Source organism: Antrostomus carolinensis, unplaced genomic scaffold (genome assembly GCF_000700745.2).
Source record: "Antrostomus carolinensis isolate BGI_N321 unplaced genomic scaffold, ASM70074v2 scaffold318, whole genome shotgun sequence".
NCBI lineage: Eukaryota > Metazoa > Chordata > Aves > Caprimulgiformes > Caprimulgidae > Antrostomus > Antrostomus carolinensis.
In genome coordinates, this window is record NW_010334770.1 from 1 (window position 1) to 25,630 (window position 25,630).

The 25,630-nt window shown below is 40.1% G+C and overlaps 2 protein-coding genes across 2 annotated transcripts in view; one reads left to right on the top strand and one right to left on the bottom strand.

Moving 5' to 3' along the window:
* Positions 1-77: 77 nt before the first annotated feature.
* On the top strand, positions 78-9,701 carry RECQL (RecQ like helicase; the record flags this gene model as incomplete). The annotated part of the gene is made up of 9 exons (XM_010174278.1): positions 78-244; positions 930-1,011; positions 2,082-2,230; positions 2,316-2,433; positions 4,023-4,161; positions 5,420-5,511; positions 8,004-8,223; positions 8,960-9,089; positions 9,294-9,701. Coding segments are annotated over 9 exons (1,286 nt in total), but the record flags the coding sequence as incomplete, so codon positions are not given.
* An 833-nt stretch (positions 9,702-10,534) lies between these two features.
* Positions 10,535-25,630, bottom strand: part of PYROXD1 (pyridine nucleotide-disulphide oxidoreductase domain 1) — a 15,676-nt gene continuing 580 nt past the window's right edge. The window contains exons 2-11 of the mRNA XM_010174277.2: positions 23,813-23,932; positions 22,232-22,360; positions 19,645-19,718; positions 18,543-18,703; positions 16,950-17,050; positions 15,514-15,643; positions 14,521-14,633; positions 12,805-12,927; positions 11,608-11,745; positions 10,535-11,092 (exon numbers count right to left, since the gene is read on the bottom strand). Of these exons, the coding sequence (XP_010172579.1) occupies positions 10,844-11,092; positions 11,608-11,745; positions 12,805-12,927; positions 14,521-14,633; positions 15,514-15,643; positions 16,950-17,050; positions 18,543-18,703; positions 19,645-19,718; positions 22,232-22,360; positions 23,813-23,932 (1,338 nt within the window). The 3' untranslated portion in view covers positions 10,535-10,843. The remainder of the gene's footprint in view (positions 11,093-11,607; positions 11,746-12,804; positions 12,928-14,520; positions 14,634-15,513; positions 15,644-16,949; positions 17,051-18,542; positions 18,704-19,644; positions 19,719-22,231; positions 22,361-23,812; positions 23,933-25,630) is intronic.

Below are 25,630 nucleotides of genomic sequence, written 5' to 3' on the forward strand. Positions count from 1 at the left end.
TGATTCTATGATATATTTAACTTTGGATCTATGGTATGAGAGATCATTTTCTTTCCCCTGTTTGTTTTCTTGCTTAGACTACAAGTCTCTTGGTATCTTGAAAAGACAGTTTCCCAATGCCCCCTTGATTGGATTGACAGCAACAGCTACAAATCATGTTTTAAAGGATGCTCAGAAAATTTTGCATGTTCAGAAGTGCATTACCTTTACTGCATCTTTCAACCGGCCCAACCTTTACTACGAGGTATGTCTTGTTACCTGTTTGTTTGACTGCATGGTGGTCACGTTATCTTCTCTAAGTTACAGCTGCTGAAGTTTACAATAGATTTTCAATGACAGATTTTAATAAAAATAGCTTTTCAACTGAATTATGGTATTCTTTCATGACCTCATCTTGCTGAACTTCCTGTCATCTGTAGAGGAACTTGGACATCTGAAGATGTTCAAAACCCACCTGGACACTTTCCTGTGCAACCTGTTGTAGGGAACCTGCTTTGGCAGGGGGGTTGGACTGGATGATCTGAGGTCCCTTCCAATCCCCACCATTCTGTGATTCTGTGACTGCTCAGTCTTTGTGAGCAAGGCTTAGTAGATAGGACTCTACAGGGAAGACCTAGGTAGCTGGCCCAGACTGCTTCCAAATTGTTGAAAGATACGTCATATGATTGCAAAAAGTTGTGAATTACTGTGTTATACTATATTTTCAGTTTGACCACAGCTTCTTTTCTTGTTCATAGAAAAACCTGTGGACTTTTTTTTTTCTATGGACTTTTGAGATGCAGTCTGGCTACGTGAAGAGAATCTAGAGATTTTGGTTAAATGGCAGAATAGTTGTGTTTATTGTACTGGAAGAAGTAGGATAATAGGATGGTTTGACAGACTGTGTGCTCACTTGAAGAACTCTCTGGCATGTTTATTATATTTTTGAGGTTCGACATAAGCCTTCAAATAATGAAGATTTCATTGAGGATATAGTTAAGATCATTAATGGAAGATACAAAGGACTTTCAGGTAAAAAGTGTAAAAAAACAAAATAAATGAAGGGGGTTTTTAAATAATTTTAAGCATTACAGGGTTGTTTTCAAGTGCTCCTGAAACACGTAGAGAAATTCTGCTTTCACCATACATTAAGCATCCAGCATTAAAAGGAATGAAATTTAATAAGATCCATACCTTGAATAATTACTCTTTTCAGTCATTAGTGTTTACATGTCTTTACAGTTTACTTATATCTTCTGAAGGATTGAAATGCAATGTTGCTGTATATAGAGCAATGCTTACATAGATAAGAATAATAGAAATTTTTAAGATTGTAAAAACAAGGCTCCAGAAAGGTTATTTCTGTGTTCTGAAGTCATGTGTATGCTGTTGAGTATCTGTGTGCCACGATGCTTACTGTCTTTAACACCACTTTTCCATATTTGATTATGGGATTCATTCATTATTCAGTGCCCAGAATGGGGGTGTGGTGGGATGAATTCAACTTTTGTGATGAATGCGGAGCTGTAAAAGCTGAACCTTTTGTAATCAATACATTAAATACTGCAAATAAAGAGGAGAGCCATATTACAAAGGCAACAGAACTCGGTTTTCCAGAGCAGCAGTCTGTCCCTGGCTCTGCTGTGGAACACTGTGGCTGTGCTGAGCAGCTCCTCAAGTACACACTGTGCTGAGATGATCACAGAATGTGTGGGTTTGTGTGCAATCCTTGAGTTAGCCCAGACTGACTAATGACAAAAAGGAGATTGATCTGAAACCTCAGGTGAGATGTCATAATGAACAGCATCCCCGTGCATCACCATTGCCCTCCTTGAACATTAATAGAATACTTCCATCCTGATGTGGATTCACACCCATATTTTCTCTTGAGCTTCCAAGTCAAAGCTGATAATTGAAGTTCTGTTCATGGCTTACCAGTGCTGCAGACTGAATAGGCACAAAGATTGGTTACTGCTTTTTATTTATTTGTTTTTAAGTTAATAAAACTTTCAAAGTTGTTTTTAAGTACTGAGGATTATTTGTTTGTTTGGTTTTGTTTTTTTTTAAGACATTACAATAAGGAATCTTTCCCTTTTGTGTAGGAATCGTTTACTGCTTTTCTCAGAAGGATTCTGAGCAAGTTACTGTGAGTTTGCAGAAACTGGGAATCAAGGCAGGCACTTACCATGCAAACATGGATGCTAAATATAAGACCAAAGTTCATAAAGGATGGGCAGCAAATCAAATCCAGGTAAAGCAGATACGTTTCATAGGCTTATGTTTCATCTAAACAAATGGTGTTCTAGTACCTTGATGGTTTCTTAATCTTTTTTCAGGTCGTAGTGGCGACTGTTGCTTTTGGCATGGGAATTGATAAACCTGATGTGAGGTTTGTAATTCATCATTCTATGAGCAAATCCATGGAGAACTACTACCAAGAGAGTGGACGTGCAGGTATTGTAGGAAATGGCTTTTGCAAAGGAACCGTTTGCATCTGTTAAAGCAATAAAATTGTACTTTGATTTCAGCCATTTGTGCAAAGTCTCTTGGATTTGAGACTAGTTCTAAAATGTGTAAGGCCACTCTAGCTCTGTAAAGAGGCTTTAAAGCAAATCTGCATTACAGTAGTGATCTCGGGCCTGTGGACTGAGCATAGCAAAGAATAAATGGTACCTAGCCCTTTACACAGCATTTCTTCAATTATTTATTTAATTTTTGTGGCATCTGTGACATTACCAGGATCATTTCATAACATGACATGGACTGATCAGATGCAGGTTACAGAAAGGACTTCTTTTTTCTTCTTTGCATAGCAGCTGGGATGCATGGTTGGCTCAGATTGTCTCTAGATGATGTCTAATCACTGAATGCATTTCAGTGGCAGCAGAAATACGAACAGGGTGAGGAGTCTGGAGCAGGGAATTTTAAGGGTTGATCAATGTATAGCAGCACTAAATAGCTGTTATGTCTAAGAAGAAAGGTTTTGTGGTGTTTTGTTTTGCTTTGGGGTTTTTTTTGACCTTGTGCATTATTACTTTTTCAAAGGCAGATTTGAAATGATGTGGAAGAAAGGTGTTTAAAGGTGTTATTTGCCCCCTGAGGGGCAATTGGTTGAGATTTTTAACTATCCCTTTTCTGATAAATACAACAATCACAAAAGTTTGTGGGAGTTTGCATCTGCTTACACTAGAGATACCCACGCAGGTGCTAAAATAGTTGTTTCACAATGTTTATCAACCTGGGGTGATTAGAGCAAGCTGCTTCTTCATAACTTGATTTAAATGAGATTCTTCTGGGTGGGAGATTAATTAAGCACCGCTACTCATTTGTCTGAACCTACTACTTAGCTTATGAAACCTTCCTTTTTCGCCTTGACTGCCCATCCAAGTGAAGTAATTCCTTTCTGTTAAAAGTTTGTTTTTTAGACCTTTTCTGCTCTCTGCACCTTGTAAACAGCAGGAGAGCACCCATCAACACATCACTGGTGGGAAAGGGTGGGAAACGGGAAGGAAGAGATGATCCAGGTTCGGCTGTAGAAGACACAGTTGGTTTTAAATGGAATATTTTGTTAAATCACACCTAATTCTCTCTTTATATATTACCACTAATACCTGATAAGGTATTTGAAGCTCACAATGTCTTTTAATCAAATAAGAATTAGACTTCAAGATGGATTTGGCTAGGATTTTCCAAGCGGTGTTATGGTGAGAAAATGGTGCTTTCACCGACTTTCTGTATGACATCAATATTTTATTTTAATTGTTAAAGAGTCTAAATCTTTGTGTAGTATTTTCAATTTGCTTGATTCTGTAGTTGTTGAAGACTGTTCTAAATCTATTTTATTTCTAGTCTGTATCATGCTGTGTTCTATTAGCTCATATGTTATGCTTGATACTCTGTTATAGTCACGTACTTTCTATGTAGGGACTGCAGAAGCCCAAGCAGGTAAGAGTGGAATTTGTACCAGAAAATGCTATCCTTAAATCTCTTCTAAAGCTTAAAGTTGATTTTTTTTTGTTGTTGTTTATTTTAATGCATTGCAGGTAGAGATGACCAAAAAGCTGACTGTATTTTGTATTATGGTTTTGGAGATATATTCAGAATCAGCTCAATGGTAGTGATGGAAAATGTAGGACAAGAGAAGCTGTATGATATGGTGTCTTACTGCCAGAACATGAACAAGTAAGTTACTGTGGTGGCTTGGTTGCTTAGTTTTTAAATAGTTAGGCTAATTTTGTTGGGTTTTTTAGAGGGTATTTTAAAAAAAATTGCACAAAACCAACAACAAAATAAACACCCCACCACACTATAGAAACACTACTATTGTAACAGAGTCTAGAGTTTGGGGTTAGTGGTTTGGCTTCTGCACATCACTGAATGTTGGTGTGCTGCTTGCCAGCCTCAGGATAAAGTTCTGGAAGCAGTGATTTTGAGATAAAATACCTGTCAGCAAACAGCGTTTGGGTTTCAGATCCCATTCAGAGCAAATCACAGAATCACAGAATGTCAGGGATTGGAAGGGACCTCAAAAGATCATCCAGTCCAATCCCCCTGCCAGAGCAGGAACCTAAATGAGATCACACAGGAAGGCGTCCAGGCGGGTCTTGAATGTCTCCAGAGAAGGAGACTCCACCCCCTCCCTGGGCAGCCTGTCCCAGTGCTCTGTCACCCTCACTGTAAAGAAGTTTCTTCTCAAGTTTAAACGGAACCTCCTGTGCTCCAGCTCACACCCATTGCCCCTTGTCCTACCATTGGGCATCACTGAGAAGAGCCTGGCTCCATCCTCATGACATTCGCCCTTTACATATTTATAAACATTAATGAGGTCACCCCTCAGTCTCCTCTTCTCCAAGCTAAAGAGCCCCAGCTCCCTCAGCCTTTCCTCAGCAGGGAGATGCTCCACTCCCTTCATCATCTTGGTGGCTCTGTGCTGGACTCTCTCCAGCACAAATAGTGCAGTGCTTTGGTTTTTATTCTAAGGTAGCAGCGTTCCATGGCCGTACAGGAATCCTCTGCGTGTGTTTAATGCTTCACCTGCTGCATTGAGCTGTACTGAACACTTCATGGAAAACACCACTGTGTTTTGAACAACTCCTGCATTCAGTGTCGCCTTTATTGGCCTCAGTCTAAGAATCAGTTCAAATTCTCCTGATTTTTCATTCTGTTGGAATTGCAATTAAAGTTACTTCTTAGTTTTAACCCAGCTGTTCCTAGAGCAGCATTTAGTGTCGCTGAAAGCCACCAGTGACTCCTGTTAGCATAACTGCCAGGGAATATGGTCTTGCAGTGTTTGTTTTCTGATTTTTTCTGAGTTAATTCTTCATGCTTGTGTTTTGATATGAGCTGACCCAGGGGATCTTCTTTTTGCCACCTTCATGATTGGTGACACGGGTGCATGCATTGATGTTCTACAGTCCCTCTTTCCTCTCTGTTCTCTCAGGTGCCGCCGTGTCCTCATAGCCCATCACTTTGATGAAGTGTGGGATTCTGCGAACTGCAACAGAATGTGTGATAACTGCTGTAGAGAGAACCGTAAGTAAATGGTGTTTATAACCAAGGACAGAGAACGTGGAGAAGATTGGCTTAAAGAAATACCTAGACAAACTGTTAGCAACTTCCGTAAAGTGAACTTCTTTCCAGGGTTCGACTTTTGTTACGAACATCAGTTTTTGGTGACTTAGTGTTGCCAGATTCAGGGTGTTTAGCAGGATGCTTCCTGGTTTGGCTTTTTGTCTGAGGCCAAACACTTCAGTATCTTTCAGGCTCAGCTGTTCACCTGTTCCCAGAAGTGAAGCTGGGGCAAGGGGGAGATTAGCTTACCTGTTTTGAAAAGATTCTGGTATGTGTTGGCTTTTGTTTCTGGATTTTATTTTGGGTATAAAAGCTTTATTTTGCGAAGGAGCCTTTTGCTCTCTGCATACCACAGTGTTCACACTTATGCTCTGAGGAGGCACAGTTTGCACACGTCCTTTTACAACTTGCCTGGTAAAATCTCTGAGGGTTTCAGTGCTGCATGGTGAGACCTACCTGTGTCAGGACTGTGCATGTTCTGTTGTGCAGAACAACTGAGGACACTCACTCAGGGTTTTGCTGTGTGCTCTCACTCAGGGTTTTGCTGTGTGCTCTTCCTTTGGAGGAAAGTTGGGATCATCAGAGGGAAGGCACATGGGCCAGACGTAGAGGGGACTTGGGAGATGAGCTGAAACAAGACCTGCTGCATGGTAAAGGAGGATGGTTTCAGTAGAACATGGTTCTGGGACATAAGTTCTTATGCTGCTCTGCCTGCAAAGATCTTGGGCAGTGGTGGGTAGCTGGCTTAAGCTCCACTTTCATGGGTGATTATTGGCTGCTTTAACTGTCACTTTGCTACTCATCCAGAAAGCTGTAAGTCTCTGAAGATGCACAAAGTATCTGTTGCTGCTCTAAGTGAGAGCTCTGGTTTAGGCATAGGAAATCCCATACAAAGCTAGAAAGCTCTGAAAAGAGTGCTGAGAAAAAGCTGGTCTTGGGCATCTCTAGCTGGACACAGAAAACCACCTTAAATTTATTTGAGGACCTGGTGAATTGTAATACGTGGAAAATACCATCTCATATCTGTTGCAAAGTGTTTGGATAACGTAGTGATCAGTACTTGAAAAACTTGGGAACAACTCTGTATTCAGAACTGTCCTCATAACTAGACTTTATTTTCCTGTTCATTTTGGGGGGGGGATAAAGAAGACAAAACAAAGATATTTAATTAAAAAAATACAGTTATTTATATAATCAAACTCTTGCAAAATCATGCAGGTAACGATGTCTTGTTATCTTCTAGTTGGAAATGGGCCTTAGTTGAAATTTATACTGGGATCAGAGGTTGAGAAGAGTATGGAGCTGGCTTGTACCCAGGACTTAGAGGAGCCATGGGATGAAGTATGGTTGAGATATGTCCTGTTTAACTGCTGGTTTACCCCCAGGGCCTTTTGATATATAAGCAAGCTCTGAGGAAACCTAGCAGTAGCACTAGTTCTTCAGTAGTTAGTTCTTAGTATTGGAGGAGGTAGTGGGGGTAATTCCATGCCATGATCTGATTGTGCAGTAGAAGAGTGATCATTATGCACTACACAGATATCTTGGTGGTCAGAATAATTATTCATGATGAAGCTAATTTGTATAATGAAATTAATTATTTTCTTCTGCCTCAGTTTGTCCAATAAGTGTCTTGAGAGAAGAAATGTCTCGCTTATATTCTTCAATTCCTCTTTGCTCTCTAATCTTTCCATAATAAATATTATCCAATACCTGAAGGGGCTACAAGAAAGCTGGGGAAGGACTTTTCATAAGGGCAGTTAATGACAAAACAAGGGGAAATGGGTTTAAGCTGAAAGGGGGAAGGTTTAGATTAGATATTAGGAAGAAGTTCTTCACTGTGAGGGTGGTCAGACACTGGAACAGGTTGGCCAGGGAAGTTGTAGATGCCCCCTCCCTGGAAGTGTCCGAGGCCAGGCTGGATGAGGCTTTGAGCAACCTGGTCTAGTGTAAGGTGTCCCTGCTGCTGGCAGGGGGGTTGGAACTGGATGATCTTTAAGGTCCCTTCCAATCCAAACCATTCTGTGATTCTATGATTATGGGTGAGGAAAACAAATCCATCTGCAGAGTAACATAGTAGCTACCTTACAAATTTTATGCTTTGTAAATGCTTCTTTGAAATAATTTATGTGGTTTCTAATGTTAAATACACGTACAAATGTTTGCAGGATTGGAGTTTTAATAATGAAGTAGATAAATGTAAGTTTCAGTAGAAATATATCCTGCTTTGACAGAGGGGAAAGTTACAGCTTTATTTGTTAAGTTCCAGTTTAAAAACAATCATTGCTATTATATGGCACACAGATATATATTTATAGATATACAGCTATATCTATCTATCTATCTATATATATATAAATGTGCACATATATGTATACACCTAATGTATATATGGATACCATCTAAATAACTGTAAATAACTTGCTATTTAAATGTTACTTCACTTTTATTTGTAGCATGTGAGAAAATGGATATAACAGCATACTGCAGGGATCTGATCAAGATACTCCAGCAAGCTGAAAACATGAGTGAGAAACTCACCCCGCTGAAGTTAATCGACGCGTGGTCTGGGAAAGGTGTATCAAAATTCAGGGTGGCTGAAGTTACTCCACCAAAGCACCCTCGAGAGGAACTGGAGAGAATTATTGCCCATTTACTGCTGCAGCGGTATCTGAAGTATGTAAGATGACTACTTCTTTTCTTAACATCTAGTAGTCATTTTTCTTTACTCTCATCTTATTTCTGTGTATAGCATTAAGTCTCATTTTTAGCCTTTATTTCAGGTGCATTTAATAGATTTTAAAAAGCCTCAAGAGAGTACTGTATTTCTACTTCAAAATGTTAAAACAGAAGTTGGAGGAATATTTGAAATTCTGCATCTCTTGCAATTTTGAAAAGCTGGGGTCTTCTGTGTATTCAAGCTGAACCTTTAAATCTGCTGTTAATACAGAATCTATTTACATTCCATGGTTAAGAAAGCAGATGGGGTTGCCCAGATGAAGTCTAAAGTCAAGACAGGCTGGCTAAGTTGGAAAGAGGTTTTGTCTTTTCAGATAGTTTTAGAAGTTCCAAGAATATGTACAAATCCATTATTTAATCCCTTTATTTTTGTCTAAATTTTTTTGTTTGTTTGCACAGCTGACTTTTAATAAGAGAGTGAGCAGATGACTTCTTTACATCTTTTTTTCCTCATTTTCCTCCATGTATTCCAACACATCGACACGTGCGTGTGTGTAAAGCACCACACACTGAACTGTGTTTGCTGAATGTTGCCCAGACTCTCTCTCAATGAAGTGACTTCAAGGCAGAACCAAGTTGCTGTTTGGAACGCACATCAGAAGGGTTCAGGTGTCCCGTTTTCCCCCTGTCTTGTCCCCAACCTTTTCTTAAAACACTGATTTAATTTGTGCAGGGAAGACTTCAGCTTCACGGCATTTGCTACAATATCCTACCTGAAGACAGGACCAAAAGCAGATCTGCTGAAAAATGAGGCACACGTCATCACTATACAAGGGATAACAAACAAGAAAAGTGTTTACAAGGTATTTACATCTGTACTGACCTCCTATATAGATATCTTTTCCATTAGAGTTTATTTTAATAGTTTGGTATCTGCTCAATATATTTTTCAAAGGAATCCAATCAACAGGATTTAAAATAGACCTCATTATCTTCTCTCTTGTTGGGAACATTGAAAATGAAGGAAAGCAATGTTAGAATTTTAATAAATTGTTTATAACTTACAGGACAAACCATCTCCATCTTCAAACTCAAAAGGAAGCAGAGAAAATGCTCAGACTATTTCAAAGACTGTCCAAGATTCATCGGTGAAGAAGTCCCAGGAACATAAACGGCCTCACTGTAGTTCTAACTTAAAAGCGAAGAAGCTCAAGCTTCAGGCAGGTGGAGACGACCAACCAGTAGTTCTTGATTGAGTTTGACAGACTACATTTAGGATCTAATCATGTTTGCTTCTCCATGGACAAAGCAGCCTGTAAGTTCAGTTTGTGTTTTAGTAATGGTATTTTTTTTAAATAAAAAACAAACAGAGGGGAAACAAGTATCTTTAAAATCCTCAGATCTAGAAAAGGTCGAGCAGTCAGAGGAAAAATGCTTCATCTCAAAATAACCAGCGTGTATCTTACAATACAGCAGTGACTAAGAAATGTAAGTAATGGCCTCCAGCTGCATCTACCACACGGTCTGGATGGAGCAGCCTGCTCCTCAGGCTCTTGCCATGGAGGTCACTGCAGGTGTGTCAGCCATTCCTTGGAGCGCACGGCACACTGATCCTCCTCGGCACCAGAGAGGATGCACAGCTCGACCACTGTACCCCAGCAGCTGAAGTGACACCTCATCCTGGCTTCCACTGTTCAAAGTTTTTGCATTCTGTATTTAGCTGAGTCAAAAAGACATTTATTTCAGAATAAACTTCCTAGAAAACAAAACCAACCAACCAAAAAAACTTATTAGAAAACAAAACAAAACAAAAACCAAAAACAAACACAAGAAAGCCAAAGCCTCCATCTTGCTGTACCTTTGCAGACCACATTCCAGGCAGTGAGAGCTCCGAGCGTCCCCTGTTAATCTGAGCCAGCTCGACAGCGACGGTACCAGTACCTGGAACAGGAATCTTGGAAACCTGTGGCAAGTACTCGCAGGTCTGAGCAGCGGAGGGGGGCAGTAGGGGGGTAACACGTTGCATGACTGCCTTGTAAACCTTCATCTGGGCGGGTGGGTTTAGGACATGGGCTTTCCTGCCCTAGCCAGTCCTCACACCGCCCAAGTCCAGAGGTGGCAGGAGAGGCAGCACCACCCCATCAAGGCATCCTGGCTCACAAGGGTGGCCACTGGTTGAGATGAGGAAGATGCGTGGCAGGAAGCGGGGCTCTGGTAGCCACGGCAGGTGAATTATGAAAGGTTTGGGGAAGAGGAGAGCTAGGAGGCAGGCGTGGCATTCAACATGTTTTATTTACTGTTAAAAGACGAAGGCTGCCTCGCGTCCCAGTGAATGCAGTGCTGGCTTAACAGCACAGTGAAACCCACTTTATAAGACACTGGCAGTCCTGTTCTCATATGCTCATCTAATCTAGATGAAAATTCTTTCCCAACATTAATCCACTTCCTTTTGTTGCTGCAGATTAATTTAATTTGTCAGTCAGTATTTTCACAAGATCAACACAAAATCTTAATAAGGAATTAAATTTATCCCTAATTTCTGGTAATCCTGAGGAAAACATTTTGTAAGACATTACTCAGTGTCAAAAGTTCATACAAAATGGAAATGGATTTTTGTTCAATCAAAATAATCTTCTATATCAATATCTGGATTCAGGAGATCTTCACCATAGGCTGAAAGATCCATTTGATTTAAAATTAAGTTTTCAAAGGTTTCTTCCAAGTCCGTTTCACCAATCAGCACAGCTCCCATCATTCGGCCATTCTGCATCACCACTTTCACATACTCTTGTCCCTTGGTACATCTCAGCATCAGTTCATGGTCCAAACCCAAGCCTTGAGCATTGTATTTTCCCAAAACCACCACCTAACAGAAGGAAAAAGGAAAAGCACTCATAAGATCATTGCAGTGCCCTTCAGTATTTCTGCTGGTAACAGTTCTAAGCTTCAAAAGACTGATGTAAACTGGGAAATATTTGTCCCCAGGGAACCTCCCCCCTTCATTGGCTTTGAAACACACAACAGAATTAAAATTTCATCACCTTGAAATATGATACACAAAACCCACTAATGAACCAGTTACCACGGTGAACTGTATTGAATTTGTTCATGAACAGAAACTTAATGAAATGGAATATATGCAGATGCAAAGTGGATCAGCTGTCATTCACCAATACAAATCTGTAATACATCTGTAAAGATCTTTGCCCTCTTCAGTTTCAGCAAAGTTAGAATGCAGAAAATCTAAAGGAAGATTAATGATTACACAGACACTAACTACTGTTCTGTCAATATTAAGGCATCTGCTCAGTGCTGGCAGGTGAATATAAGCAACCAGTATGTGTGTTACTCGGGGGTTTAAGATTATTAGATTGTATTTACCTTGTAATTGAAAAATTTTGTAACATGAGCAAATAGTTCAAAGCAGAAATCCAGATCAATAGATTCCCCTAAAGTATCTGCTGCCATGCATTTGGCTGCGTACCATCCCATCTGCCTGGCTTGAGTCCACAGTCTCATCTGAAAAACAAGAAATAGAATGATTTAAACACACAGAGCTGAATGTGGGTGTAATGCCCACATTGTGGGTGCTCTCAGGAGGTGCTTCACAGGTCTTTTCATGTCTCCAATACCTTGTACTGATAAATCACACGACACAGCATCCATGTAATATGGGGAGAGTAATACCCCATTCTCCCATCTGATAGTGTTCCCCTCATACACTTAAAGGAGAACTTAATTGGTTGTCCCCATGGTCCTTGTGGTCCTGATTCACCATGCAGTCTCTTTTTGGAATATGTACTATAAGCTCTACTCCCTCTCTACTCCACTCTGGTGAGACTCCACCTGCAGTACTGTGTCCAATTCTGAGGCCCCCAACACAAGAAGGACATGAAGTCTGGGGCCAGCCACAAGGATGATCTGAGGGCTGGAGCAGCTCTGCTGTGAGGACAGGCTGAGAGAGTTGGGGCTGTTCAGCCTGGAGAAGAGAAGGCTCCAGGGAGATCTTATAGTGACCTTCCAGTACCTGAAGGGGCTACAAGAAAGCTGGGGAAGGACTTTTCATAAGGGCAGGGAGTGACAGAACAAGGGGAAATGGGTTTGAACTGGAAGAGGGGAGGCTTAGATTAGATATTAAGGAGAAATTCTTTCCTGTGAGGGTGATGAGACACTGGAACAGGTTGCCCAGAGAAACTGTGGATGCTCCTCCCTGGAAGTGTTGAAGGCCAGGTTGGATGAGGCTTTCAGCAACCTGGTCTAGTGGAAGGTGTCCCTGCTGATGGCAGGGGGGTTGGGACTGGATGATCTTTAAGGTCCCTTCCAACCCAAACCATTCTGTGATTCTGTGATCTGTGTCACTGTGCAAGGCCTGACACTCCCTGTCTCATCAATGCACACTGCGTGTTTCCATCATCCTCGGAAAGGCCGAAGAGCTTGGCTTTCAGCCACAGAGATAAAACGATCTGTGACCAACACACCTCGGGTTATCTACTTCATTTCAACTTTCTTTTCTCCCATCTGTGTAACAGTGTGTAGCTTACACAGCTGCTGAGCGCACAGCCCCATGATCTGATTTACCTGATGCCACACTGGACTAGGTTCCCAGGCCGCTGTGCAGATATCCCCAGCTGCATATACATCTGGTAGGGATGTGCGCATGTGCTTGTCAACTTTAAGACCTCCATCTTCACCTAGAGCAAACTGAAGTATTGGCACACATCAGGACTGAAGAAAAATAATAATTTAGACTAAATCATTCCATTTCATCCATGTGAAGCAGTCATCTCATTTGTTACTTTTTAATGGCAGATTCCTCTAAGGAAATTTCAGTAATTCCACTATTCTGCTTAATCAAAATGGAAGATACTAAATGATGTGAATAAATACTAAGGGAACCCAGCAAGATGCTCTTCTGGATGCCATGTAGCAACAGAAAAAAAAGGTCATGCAGTGTAAACAATTTATGGCTATTCATTCTCCCATCTAATCTGACTCAATTAGAAAGACTGAGAACCACAAGAAAAACATGTTCAAACCTCCCAATGGTTGCGACTGCTTCCTCTTCAAGGGAAGAAAACAGATCCCTCAAAGAGCGTGTCCTAGCCCAGTGAAACTATCAGAGTGCCGTAATGAAGTGCTTTTCAGGACTGTCTACATATCAAGCATTACTGCTCCACATTATAGTGCAGCCCTGTCCCCTGCAGAATTTATCCTAAATTCCTGAATCTTATCAACCCTCTCTCACCAAGTCTAAGAACAGATCAGCGTTGCACTTTACAAGTGACTTTCTGTATGGGCTTTGTGTGGCCAGGTTTTGGTAGCAAGGGGGCTACAGAGGTGGCTTCTGTGAGAAGCTGCTAGAAGCTTCCCCCTGTCTGACAGAGCCAATGCCAGCTGGCTCCAAGACAGACCCACCGCTGGCCAAGGCTGAGCCCATCAGTGATGGTGACAACACCTCTGTGATAATATATTTAAGAAGGGGAAAAGTTGCTGTGCAGCACCAATTGCAGCCAGAGAGAGGAATGAGAAGATGTGAGAGACACAACTCTGCAGACACCAAGGTCAGGGAAGAAGGAGGGGGAGGAGATGCTCCAGGTGCCAGAGCAGAGATTCCCCTGCAACCTGTGGTGCAGACCATGGTGAGGCAGGCTGTCCCCCTACAGCCCATGGAGGTCCATGGTGAGGCAGGCTGTCCCCCTACAGCCCATGGAGGTCCATGGTGGAGCAGATGTCCCCCTGCAGCCCATGGAGGTCCATGGTGGAGCAGATGTCCACCTGTAGCCCATGGAGGTCCATGGTGGAGCAGATGTCCACCTGTAGCCCGTGGAGGTCCCCACACCAGAGCAGGTGGATGCCTGAAGGAGGCTGTGACCCCGTGGGAAACCCACACTGGAGTAAGTTCCTGTCAGGACCTGTGGCCCATGGAGAGAGAAGCCCACATTGGAGCAGGTTTGCTGACAGGACTTGTGACCCTGTGGGGAACCCACACCACATTAAATTTTTGCTACATTAACCAGTATACAGATGTTTTTCTCTCTTGGTATAGGCTTAATCTTAACAGTGTATGTTGTACATATATTGTGTATCAATATTTATCATGAGCAGCAATAAAATAAGCCAAGAACAGTAAGGAAATTGATTTTTGGTGTGTTAGGTATTTCTGGTATCAACAATTTTGAAATGCTGTACAACATTCAGAACCTTCAGCAATCAATGTTTCATGTCAGAAGCATAAACCAGCTGAAAGAGCTTATTACACCTGACTTAAAAAACCAGCTTCAAGAGTATACTTACGTTATTGCCATCAAGAAATGGTTTGACATTTGGCACAACTCCAGTTGCACTGACAATGAAATCGCAGCCATAAATTTTTCCATTAGTCAATTCCACGTACACAGGCCACAGCACTGAAAAAGGGGAAAATTTTGCCCTGAGAATGTAACCAACAGAAGTTATTTAATTAATTATGTCTTATAATAAGACATGAAATAAAAAGATGAAAGAGAATCTTTTGAGATATCTAATTGATTAGGTAGGGAAAAAAATACAAAAATCAGAGATCACCTATAACATTTCTTACCTTTATTCAGGACTAGAAAAATTAGATTTTTGGCTCTGAGCTCCAAGTCCTACTGCTAACTTTGTCTGGAATTTTCCTAAAGCAAAGCCCTCAGTTGTAGGGGGAAAATACTGTGTCCTGCCACTGCTCCAGACCCGTGAAGTATGCAATTGCCAAATAATCTTTTACATATAAATTTACAGATGCACAGAAAATGCCTCAAAAGCAAAAAGAATGTCAGAGATTTGACTTCTTGGAATCTGACACTAGAAGTAATTTGCTCTTAAAATAGTATTTTAAATATTAATTTTCATTCAGTTGAATTTATAGATAGAATTATTAATGAAACAAGTGGTATTTTCTTTTACTTTTTTTTTTTTAAGTATTACATCAGTTTTGACACTGAATGTTTATAGTTTTTTTGCTTCTGCTTTAACTCCATTATTCATACACAATTTTACTGGACTGTCACAAGGATGGAATATTCTGCATAGGGGACTTAGGTGACACTGTGGAGAAAGGGTCTGACCCATAACATTTTGTAATTTAATTGTAGCCCGTAAATCAAATTCTCAACTACTATAAGTTGCTAAAGCTCCATTTAATTTACAGAAATAAAGTATTTATTTTCCAAATCTGTATTTGCTCTAAAACAACAAATAAGATCAAACAAGCTCCAGCACTGCTTTATCTTCGACATATTATTTCTAATCAGCACTGGCACCTACCCTCATCCGGTTCTACATTTTTCTCTTCCTTAGGAAAAGTCAAAGAAGTCCGTTGCAGTTGTATAAATTCTTGCTGTAAGTGTATTTTCTTTACTTCACATAGTATTTCAATATGTACTTTATGGGAAAACTAAAGAAAGATTGACAAAATTGTAAACACAATGATTAGCAAGAACAACATTTTTAACAGCATGTATGCCTTCACCTAAATTGATGTTACTAAACTGGAAAGAATTCCCACCATACATCCTGTCCTGAAGCACGACACATTAGCTGAGTTCCCACTACTTCCTCTTTTGGCACAGATCTAACCATAGCAGATGGCAGTTTCCCCGCTTTCTCAGCAGATACCTGATGTTTCTTGAAGTTTCATGACAATTTAGATTTTTTTCTGGCATGCCAGAAAACATATTCAAGTTCCCCTGAGTTCAGAGGAAGAGAATTCAGAATGTATCAGAACAACAAAAAAAGTAAACTCATCTTTTCTGTCTTTCAGGATTTCCAATCCTTCCATTTTTCTCTCATGAATTAAATTCTGATAACAGTAGTAAGTTTATGTTCTAAATTCCATAGGAAGAAAAAGCAAATGTATCTTGTTCCATCCACCCATGTTTCAACCACTTACTCCTATTCTGAGCTCGAGACAGAAGTTGGAAAATTACCTGTTTCTCTACACTATTTTGTGGATTCAGGCCTTGAATGGTTTTATTCCCCACTACACAAACATATTTCCACAGCCTTTAACAGCCAAAACACCGCTGATTAATCTGCTGAATATCCTAAACATCCTTTAGTTGGCATTGTAAAGCCATTTCTGTAGTGTCTATGACTGAACACCTCTGAAAGGTCTTTTTTTTAAGTGCATGTAACAGATGCAAACACCTAACAGCTAAGAAATTAATAAATAAAAACCTGATAAAAAACTATGAAATATGAGGATTTTTTTAAAATTATTATTTCAAACATGAAACTCTTCACAATACTCACGTCCACTCCTGATTTTGCATTTCATTATCTGACAGGAAACTGATGTTCCCTGGATACCACTGTACAAATTCTACTGTTCTGGTTTTTACAGACAAAAACCTACGTGTGGCAGCTAAAATCAGGACAACAGAGGTGCTGCTGCTTCTGGGTAGAGCTGGGATTGACACTAGTCCTGTTGAAATATGCAAACCAACTAATTTATGTTTCTACCTGAAGAGCAAACTGCTAAAACCGTGCCGGTGGATCTGATTAGCCACCTGCTTTTTCCAGCAGAAAATGACTTTATTTGTGTTAACTTATTTTCCTGTTTAATTCTGAGAGGAGAATCAGTTCTAGCACATTTTATTTTTATTTTTCTCATAACCCTGAATGTGACATTTCACATTCTGTTATCCTCATCCACTTACAGCAACACCTAAACAAACGTGTAAGCAAGATCATGGCCATACCTCTTTAGTCCCTTTAAGATGTAAGCCCTCATGCCAATCAGGGCCTAAGGCACTGCCCAGTCTGTCAGGTGCTGCTATAGGTCTTTCTTTATCCTCATTTCCTAGAGGAGAGAGATGAAGAATATCAGATTTAGTGTGCATACTTCACTGCCTGCAAAATTCAGAACAAGGATTCTCAATTAAAAGAAATATAATCTGGTTACCAAAATGGAAGACAAAAGTGTGTAATGTCCCAAAACCCATTAATTTGCAGACAAATCAGAATCCAAGCCAGTATTTTTAACACCTTTCAACTTTACACATTTTCATTACTTGACTCATCTCCAAAACAACCATGCCAGTTTTAGATGTGCACACAGACCCTTAACAGCCAGTCAGACCTCAACAGCATGAGGGCTCGGGAGACCCACTGTAGACTTAGTTAATTAATATCACTGCTAATATTTAAATTGATGTCCATCTGCTAGCAAATGTGCGCTGCCCCCTCCACTGCACAGAAGTGCAGATTCTAACACACCACGATACAGGTGAAGAACGCTGGGTGCCATTTTGTGATGTCTAGCCTTACTCTTTTACAATGCATTCTTCTGAGCTGAAATCTAGAACCACACTCTTCTTTTTGTTATTATTGGTCATATATTTTTTATTTTGGTCATGGAATCATAGAATCGTTTGGGTTGGAAGGGACCTTAAAGATCATCCAGTTCCAACCCCCTTGCCATCAGCAGGGACACCTTCCACTAGACCAGGTTGCTCAAAGCCTCATCCAACCTGGCCTTCAACACTTCCAGGGAGGGGGCATCCACAACTTCCTTGGGCAACCTGTTCCAGTGTCTGACCACCCTCACAGTGAAGAACTTCTTCCTAATATCTTATCTAAACCTCCCCTCTTTCAGTTTAAACCCATTTCCCCTTGTTTTCTCATTAATTGCCCTTATGAAAAGTCCTTCCCCAGCTTTCTTGTAGCCCCTTCAGGTACTGGAAGGTCACTATAAGATCTCCCTGGAGCCTTCTCTTTTCCAGGCTGAACAGCCCCAACTCTCTCAGCCTGTCCTCACAGCAGAGCTGCTCCAGCCCTCGGATCATCCTGGTGGCCTCCTCTGGACCTGTTCTAGCTGCTCCAGGTTTGTGTAACAGTTGTTAGTGCAGCTCTAGTTAACTGTTGTTATTAAGGCTGCAGCTTCACTGCATCTGTAATAACGTTCTGTGAGGTTTCATCTGGTCCTCCAATAGCTTATTAAAAGAGGGCTCCTTCCTACATCATGCTGACATAATTCAGAAAAACATTACAATATTACAGAAACTAGAACAAGTTCTGCAGCAGATGGCATACAGGAAATGAAATGTAAACTTTGCCCAGATATAAAGATAAGCACGTTTTTGGCAGTTTGTAGGTAACCACTACATGCTGTCATGAGTCTACATAAATTCTGGATGGGTTTTTATATCACTTTTTTACCTTTACTTTTTTAAAGAAGGAAATGCCACTGATGAAAACAGTAAAGCTTATTTACAGCCTGCTAAACTAACTGATCTTAGGACTATCTTTCATATTAAATGCTGCTGCAGGGTTAGGAGATTAAAACACCATACCTTCCATTGTGTACTTGGTTCTTTTACATGCAATTGGAGCCTCTCGTTTTTCAGCAGTTAGCTTGGGAACGAGAAATTCAGCTGCTCCTGCATCAAAAAAAGTGTTCCCGATGGCTTTGTCTTTGATAGCCCAGATTACTTCACAGCCTTGAATTTCATACCTGTGGACATTTAAACAATGATAAAGTGACAGACTGCCTGAAAAGGATCTGACTCTCAGCAACACAACTAGAAGCGTTCCAAGTTTCATTCCAGAAGCTAGAAATAAGGGATCTGAGACTTTTAAACCTATCAAATCCACTACTGCTTCTAAATATTTACATAAGGAACCCATTGGAAAAAAAAATAAATCTCTTCCAGTTGACAGGTCATACTTTCTCATCAGCACAACCTTGACTGAACTGGGGTGGGAGGTGAGGGGAGGCAAATCAAATTTATAATACTACTACTTAGTATTTCCTGCTCCTCACAATGAAAAAAATGTACATTTTTGCCAGACTGCCCACTGCTAAGAACAGGAATTTGGATCTTGTTTTTACCACCCAGAATATGAACTGGTAGAGACACGCAGAGGACAATTTAGCAAAAGTGAAAAATCGATTCCCTGCAACACAAAACAAGACCATGTAATTGTGTAATCCAGGTGGCTCTGTAAGCCAGGAGACTGCAGGACCACATGGTTCTGTACCCTACCTGTGACAAAGGTGATGTCAGACACTTCAGAAGCTTTATGAACTTAAATTAGGCTGAGTGCCTCTTTATTCCTGTGACATCTTCTGTCTCCAGAAGTCAGACAAGTTTTATAACTTAAATATTGCCCTTAATAGTCTTAACAGAAATCTCCGTTGGTGCCAAATTGGAAACATGCTGTAAATTCTTGGTGTCTATGTGTCAAAGCTCCTTCTGAGGTGTGCTGAATTTATGTGACAGTAAGCACCACTGTACTGTGAAAAGTTATTTTAATCCATTTTGCTAGTAAATGCTTTAAGAGCTACAGTTTTCTAAGTCCACCTTCTCTCAAACTCACGCACACCAGATTTAACACTGCATCGTTAAAGATTTTATTTGCATATTTATCTTTAAAACTTAGCGACGTACTTACACTAATTCAAGTGCAATCCCACCATTTCCTACCACTACTATTCTCTCAGCTTGAGCCAAATTCTTCTGAAAAGCCTGTGTTAAGAAAGAAAAAAAGGCAGTTACAGCTGAGATCACATGTTCCCTCACACTGATCAATTATATCCTTTTCAATATTTTCTTGCTCTCTTATTGTCTTTTTATTTTGATTTCCTCAGACTAGGGACACACATTTATTTACACCAAGATCTGTTACAGAAGCTACTGAAACCTGGGAAGTGCTGTCACATTAAGGGATGAAGTTATTGATACAGCCTTACAAGTCTCAAATTGAGACAGAAGTTAAATACACTGAAGACAATTTGTCAGAGCTCTTAATAGAACCCAGGAGACTTTTCTCTGTCCTAGAGACCATTAGCACTGTGGTATGTATTAATCCAGTTTTATCACAACTTGCACAACTTTCACAGAAATTTGCATAACATTAAAAAGGCAAAGACACAGAAATTTAGAAATTTAAAATTTTCCAAGCTGAAATCAGGAATTTAAAAAATAATTTGTAGCAAATCTGAGAACCAATTTTATTTGTGCAAAAAATAAAAAAGGTTTCATAGAATCATAGAATGGTTTGGGTTGGAAGGGACCTTAAAGATCATCCAGTTCCAACCCCCCTGCCATCAGCAAGGACACCTTTCACTAGACCAGGTTGCTCAAAGCCTCATCCAACCTGGCCTTCAACACTTCCAGAGAGGGGGCATCCACAACTTCCTTGGGCAACCTGTTCCAGTGTCTGACCACCCTCACAGTGAAGAATTTCTTCCTAATATCTCATCTAAACCTGCCCTCTTTCAGCTTAAACCCATTTCCCCTAGTTCTGTCATTAACTGCCCTTATGAAAAGTCCTTCCCCAGCTTTCTTGTAGCCCCTTCAGGTACTGGGAGGCCACTATAAGATCTCCCCAGAGTCTTCTCTTCTCCAGGCTGAACAGCCCCAACTCTCTCAGCCTGTCTTCATAGGAGAGGTGCTCCAGCCCTCGGATCATCCTGGTGGCCCTTCTCTGGACTTGTTCTAACTGGTCCATGTCTCTCTTGTGTTGGGGGCTCCAGAACTGGACACAGTGTTCCAGGTGGGGCCCTACAAGAGCAGAGGGGGAGAATCACCTCCCTCGACCTGCTGCCCACGCTTCTCTTGATGCAGCCCAGGATACAGTTGGCCTTCTGGGCTGCAAGCGCACATTGTCTGCTCATGTTCAGCTTCTCTTTCTTTGTTTTTAGAAGGAAACAAGTTTCAAAATCACACCTTAGTGGTGACAGAAATAAAAAAAACCAAAATACAGCCCTGGCAGTATTTTTTAGATCATAACATAACCACTTCGAGTATTTTCTTTCAAACAAATCAGGAATCATGACTATCAGACCAACTATTGCAATTACACAAGAATCTGTTCCTCCATGCTTTCAATTTACCTGACTAATTGTGTCAGAGAACCTAAGCTGTAAAAAGCCATGAAACTGCAGTCCTTTAATCTCCTTCAGAGAAGGATACTGGAGTTGTATCACAGGAGACCAGTGAATGCAGCCAATCACCACTGAAAAAACCCAACAAACCAGAAACAAGTATTTTTCAGCCCAGTTTGAAGTTCAACATCAGTTTTGACAAATGATAGCCCAGTCTACTGTCTCCCACAGTGGCCATCAGTGGATGCACAGGGAAGATCATCCGAAGATGACAAGCACACGACGATACTATCCTGGAGCACCCTCACAGGTTCCAGACACCACTGGTGCCACTCAAGTTCGCATCTTTCTCTTCAATTTTGACAAGATAAATTTATCAACAGCTGCTTTTTGTGTATACTTTTTCTTCCCTCTTCTTCTCCTTGTCTCTTTTTTTTTTCAGACTCAAGTAAAGTTTGAATATCCAAAACAAGCAATATCAATTTCATAGTTTCCCTTCAGTTTGCTTAAAAAAGTATCTCCTTTTTCACTCTCAACATCAAACTTCATCTGATTAATTACAGTTCTTAGGTCAGAGAGGAGTGTTCACTTTCACTCTGCGTCCCTCAGTTCTTAAGACCTACAGCAGTAAAACCTCACTTTCTATTTCCAAGTTGAGGTTTTAGTCTGTCAAGTCATTCCTCATGTGGTGAAGACTTTTCCACATCTTTCACTATAACTGGAGCTTTTTTTCTGTAAAATGAAGAGAGGCTACAGTAGCACTAAAAAAAGAAGTGTCCTTCAGTAGTTTTTCACTGTAAGCAGTAACCCTTTGCACAGTGTACCAGATACACCTTCTCAGGGAAGTCTCTACTGATGCCTACTGATCTGATTTTCAGATCAGCTTCTGCCTGGAGGGTAAAGGAACACCATTTATTCTAGATTACCACGACAGAAATACTGTCTATGAGCTATCTATAAACTTAATAAACTTAGTGACAAATTATTTAATGGTATTTTAAGGTTATTTCTCTGCTACTGAAAGTGTTTCAATTTAAGGATATAGTACCAAACAGCATCTTGTGTTTCTCCATTTCACTCTGCTATCACTTTTAGTATTTGGCATCTGAAACAGGAATATATTATACACTCAGAAGTCCAAAGCACATTTACCTGTGCACTGTCAGTATCCCGGATTCCTAGTACATATGGGTTTCCTTCAAAAATCAATTTTGGTTTTGCTCCAGCACATAGGCAAAGTTTTTCATACATATATTCTTTCCCATCTTCAGTGACAATTTTCTGTTAAAAATTAAGAGAAAAGAAAAAACAATTGGAGACACCTAGCTCTTTTTTTCTCCTTAATGTCATAGTATTTTGCAGATATTAAAAGCTGTAACTGGCTTCTTAAAAAACAAGCCTTCATACTCTCATTGGTTGTGTGTAATTTATTTGCATTACACTCACCACACAGACTTAGGAACCTAATTATTCTACATTATATGACAGATAAAAAGGAAAGTGTACACAGTGCACTCCAAGAAAGATGAAATACCGAGATTACCACTTGGTGGCACTCTGTACTCACCAGCTGTGCTAAAAGAATCGGTTTCCTACAGGACAATGTCCCCGCACTCCAGTAACAGATGGAGACTTAGGCACTACTATACATAAGCAATTAAAAATCTCATTTGAAACATTTCAACTGTGGCAGACCTGTGTTAACTTAACTAGGCACAGGCTGGAAGGCAGTTTAGAAAGACCACAAATTCTGTTCTTTGCTAAAAAAGGAAAGGGTAGGCACTAAACAAGCTACATCATTCTGCAACAAGCAATATTTAAATTTTAACGTTTTATTATCTTATTTGTTGTTTTACAAACTAGAAGCTAAATAGTTTACAATGCTTTTGCACAGTGTTTTTAAAGCTGTTCTGATAACAGAGGCAAAAGATCCTCCAAATCCATATACATGAAATATTCATGCTCACAGAGATATACCTAAAGTAAAACAAGATTAAAAGAATGATACAAGAATATCGATAGCTTCAGAATATTAGCGGAATCGTAATTTAATTGGAATCATATCTCTGTGAATTAAAATGAACAAAACCAGTTTGGGATCTGCATGTGAGCTTCTGATAATTGCTGAAGTGAGAAATAACATGTCAAGTTGACAGAGACACTAACAGGGATCTGTATGCGCTGGGCATTGCTCATACCCACAATGTATTTCCTGCTAAAAGAGAAAGAAGAAAAGGTGGAAATGTTGGTTCTTTCAAGAATTATTCTTTTTAATCATAAAGTTGCTAATATTTTGGTCTCTGTAGCAACGATCAGTAATTCAGGAATCAGATCTATCTCCAATCAAGGGTTACAGAAATTTTCTGACACCTGTATTGATACACAGTTATTGGTTTCATTGACTGGTTCCCCTGCTATTCCAATCAGGTATTCCATGCAATATCTCTAAAGTGTCAAAGATTTAAATCTAAAAGATACAGTTTCTTAATTAAAAAGTAATTTTTGATCAACAATTATGTCCCCTGTATATATTCCTACTTCAACAACAGTGTAAGTGATAAGTGAAATTAAAGTTAGGAAGTATTTTCTTGTAATTTCAGTAACTTAACATTTAATAACAGAATGTTCTTCAACAGAATTTCATGCCCAGAACATTCACCTGTTTCTTGGATTATTTTTTTTTTTAATAATTTGAAAAACCACATAAAAGTAAAAGAGAAAACATCAGCTTACATGTTCATCACTTCTCAGTTGTTTTACTCCAGACTGTATAACTTTAATATTGGGATATCGTTTTTCTAATAGAGAACTTGGTTGCTCTTCTACATCAAATTCCTCAAGTGTTTTGGAGACCTGTGGGAAGAAGAGAGGTATTTAAAAATATGAATCATTTATCTATCTCTTTTTCTAAAACTTACAACAGAACATGTTATGCTCATTTCCAGGAAAGGAGGCACAATATAAAGCCCATATTGCCTCCAAACATGTTACCATGTTACTGTTGAGAGTTCCTTTTCATACACAGAATTTTTTCGTGCCTATTCCTGGTAAAGAGTCAGAGTAACAGAGAGAATTTGAATTCTAAAGGTAGAGATCAAGCCAAAATGGAGAACCCCGATGGCTGCTCTAACTGCTGTAATGTTTTATTCCATATATAGACTATATTATTAGAGTTGACAACACTGCTTTTTAACTGAACTGATGCAGTGTTAAGAGCCTGGTTTTCTGTTTCTTATAACCTTGATAAAATGACTCAATCATGTTCCCCATGCAAGCATCTTCCTCTCCTCGGTATTTTAGGAAAAAGATTGTCAAAACAGCTTAGAGAAATATGGAAACACACTTTTGTCTGCAATAAATATTTTTATTCCATTTTAAAAAGTGAAATCAGTGACATTTACTGGAAAAACCTCTTGTTGCTGTTAGTGGGCCCTTACGTCAGGAAAAGTGCTTACTGTTGTTCAGCTTGTAAGCGTGACCTACAAGACAAGTGTTTAGGCAAAACAGATTCAAGATCACCTCAAAGCATCTACTCAGGTAGCATCTCATCTGTAGTCACTATCTGATATTTCAGAGACTGGCTGGGGGCGTGGTGTGGAAAGAAGCAAGCCAGAACTTGGAAAACATTCAAGGGAATTATTTGGATTTTAGGTTTCTTTCAGAAGGGGGAAGCTGCATGGGAACCTCCAGGCCTTCTACTTCATAGAATATTCAAAGAATCTGGAACACAACCAGGAACCAGAAGCCACACCACGCTTGCAATTCAGAGAGAAATTAAGATGCTCATATCCAAAAGTTAAATGTTGGTGCCTTCAAATAGTGCTGAGCTATTCCCTTCTCTTCAGATACTGACACTTCTGCCAATGTGAATTACAGACACTATGTCTCTGCAACGTGTAAATGTCTTTCCTGGATACCCATGACCCTCCTGTCAGCACTCTCAAACTCAGAAGATACTCTTTAGTTGGGTGTTACTCTACCAGTCTCACATAGAGCTCTCAGTCTCTCAGCTACATTCCGAGAGTCCCATTAGCCCCAGATAAAAACCACAGTGTGAAAAGCAAGAGATGCTGATAGCCAATTACAGCCACTAAGTGCAAAGAACTGCTGTTCAAATCTCTCTGTGCTTTACTTCCCCCTGTAGTGATTCGAATCAGGCATCCATACACCAGGAAGAATTATGATAAAACCAGGCCATCAGACAAACTGCAGAGTGGTCTTTCTTTACGTGTCATGAGATATGCCTCACCTGTTAGACACCATGTTCAGAGAGTCATGAATAGAAATGCCAGGTGGAAGCCCAGCTCTAGGTGTCTTAACTTTTCCTGAGAGGTAAAGCCTAACTTCCTCCTGGCTGGCAGCTTTGGATCCTCAGTCCTGTGCAATCCACTCTCCAACTCTTTCCATGCCCTATGGTAAAGGTTAAAGTTCCCCCAGAGTGGGAAAAAGAGCAGCGCTTTCTAAGATCTGAGCACCCCTGCAAAGCTAGGATAATCAATGTACTAGCCAGAAGCCTGAACTCATGTCTGGATTTTATTTTATTTTTCAAAT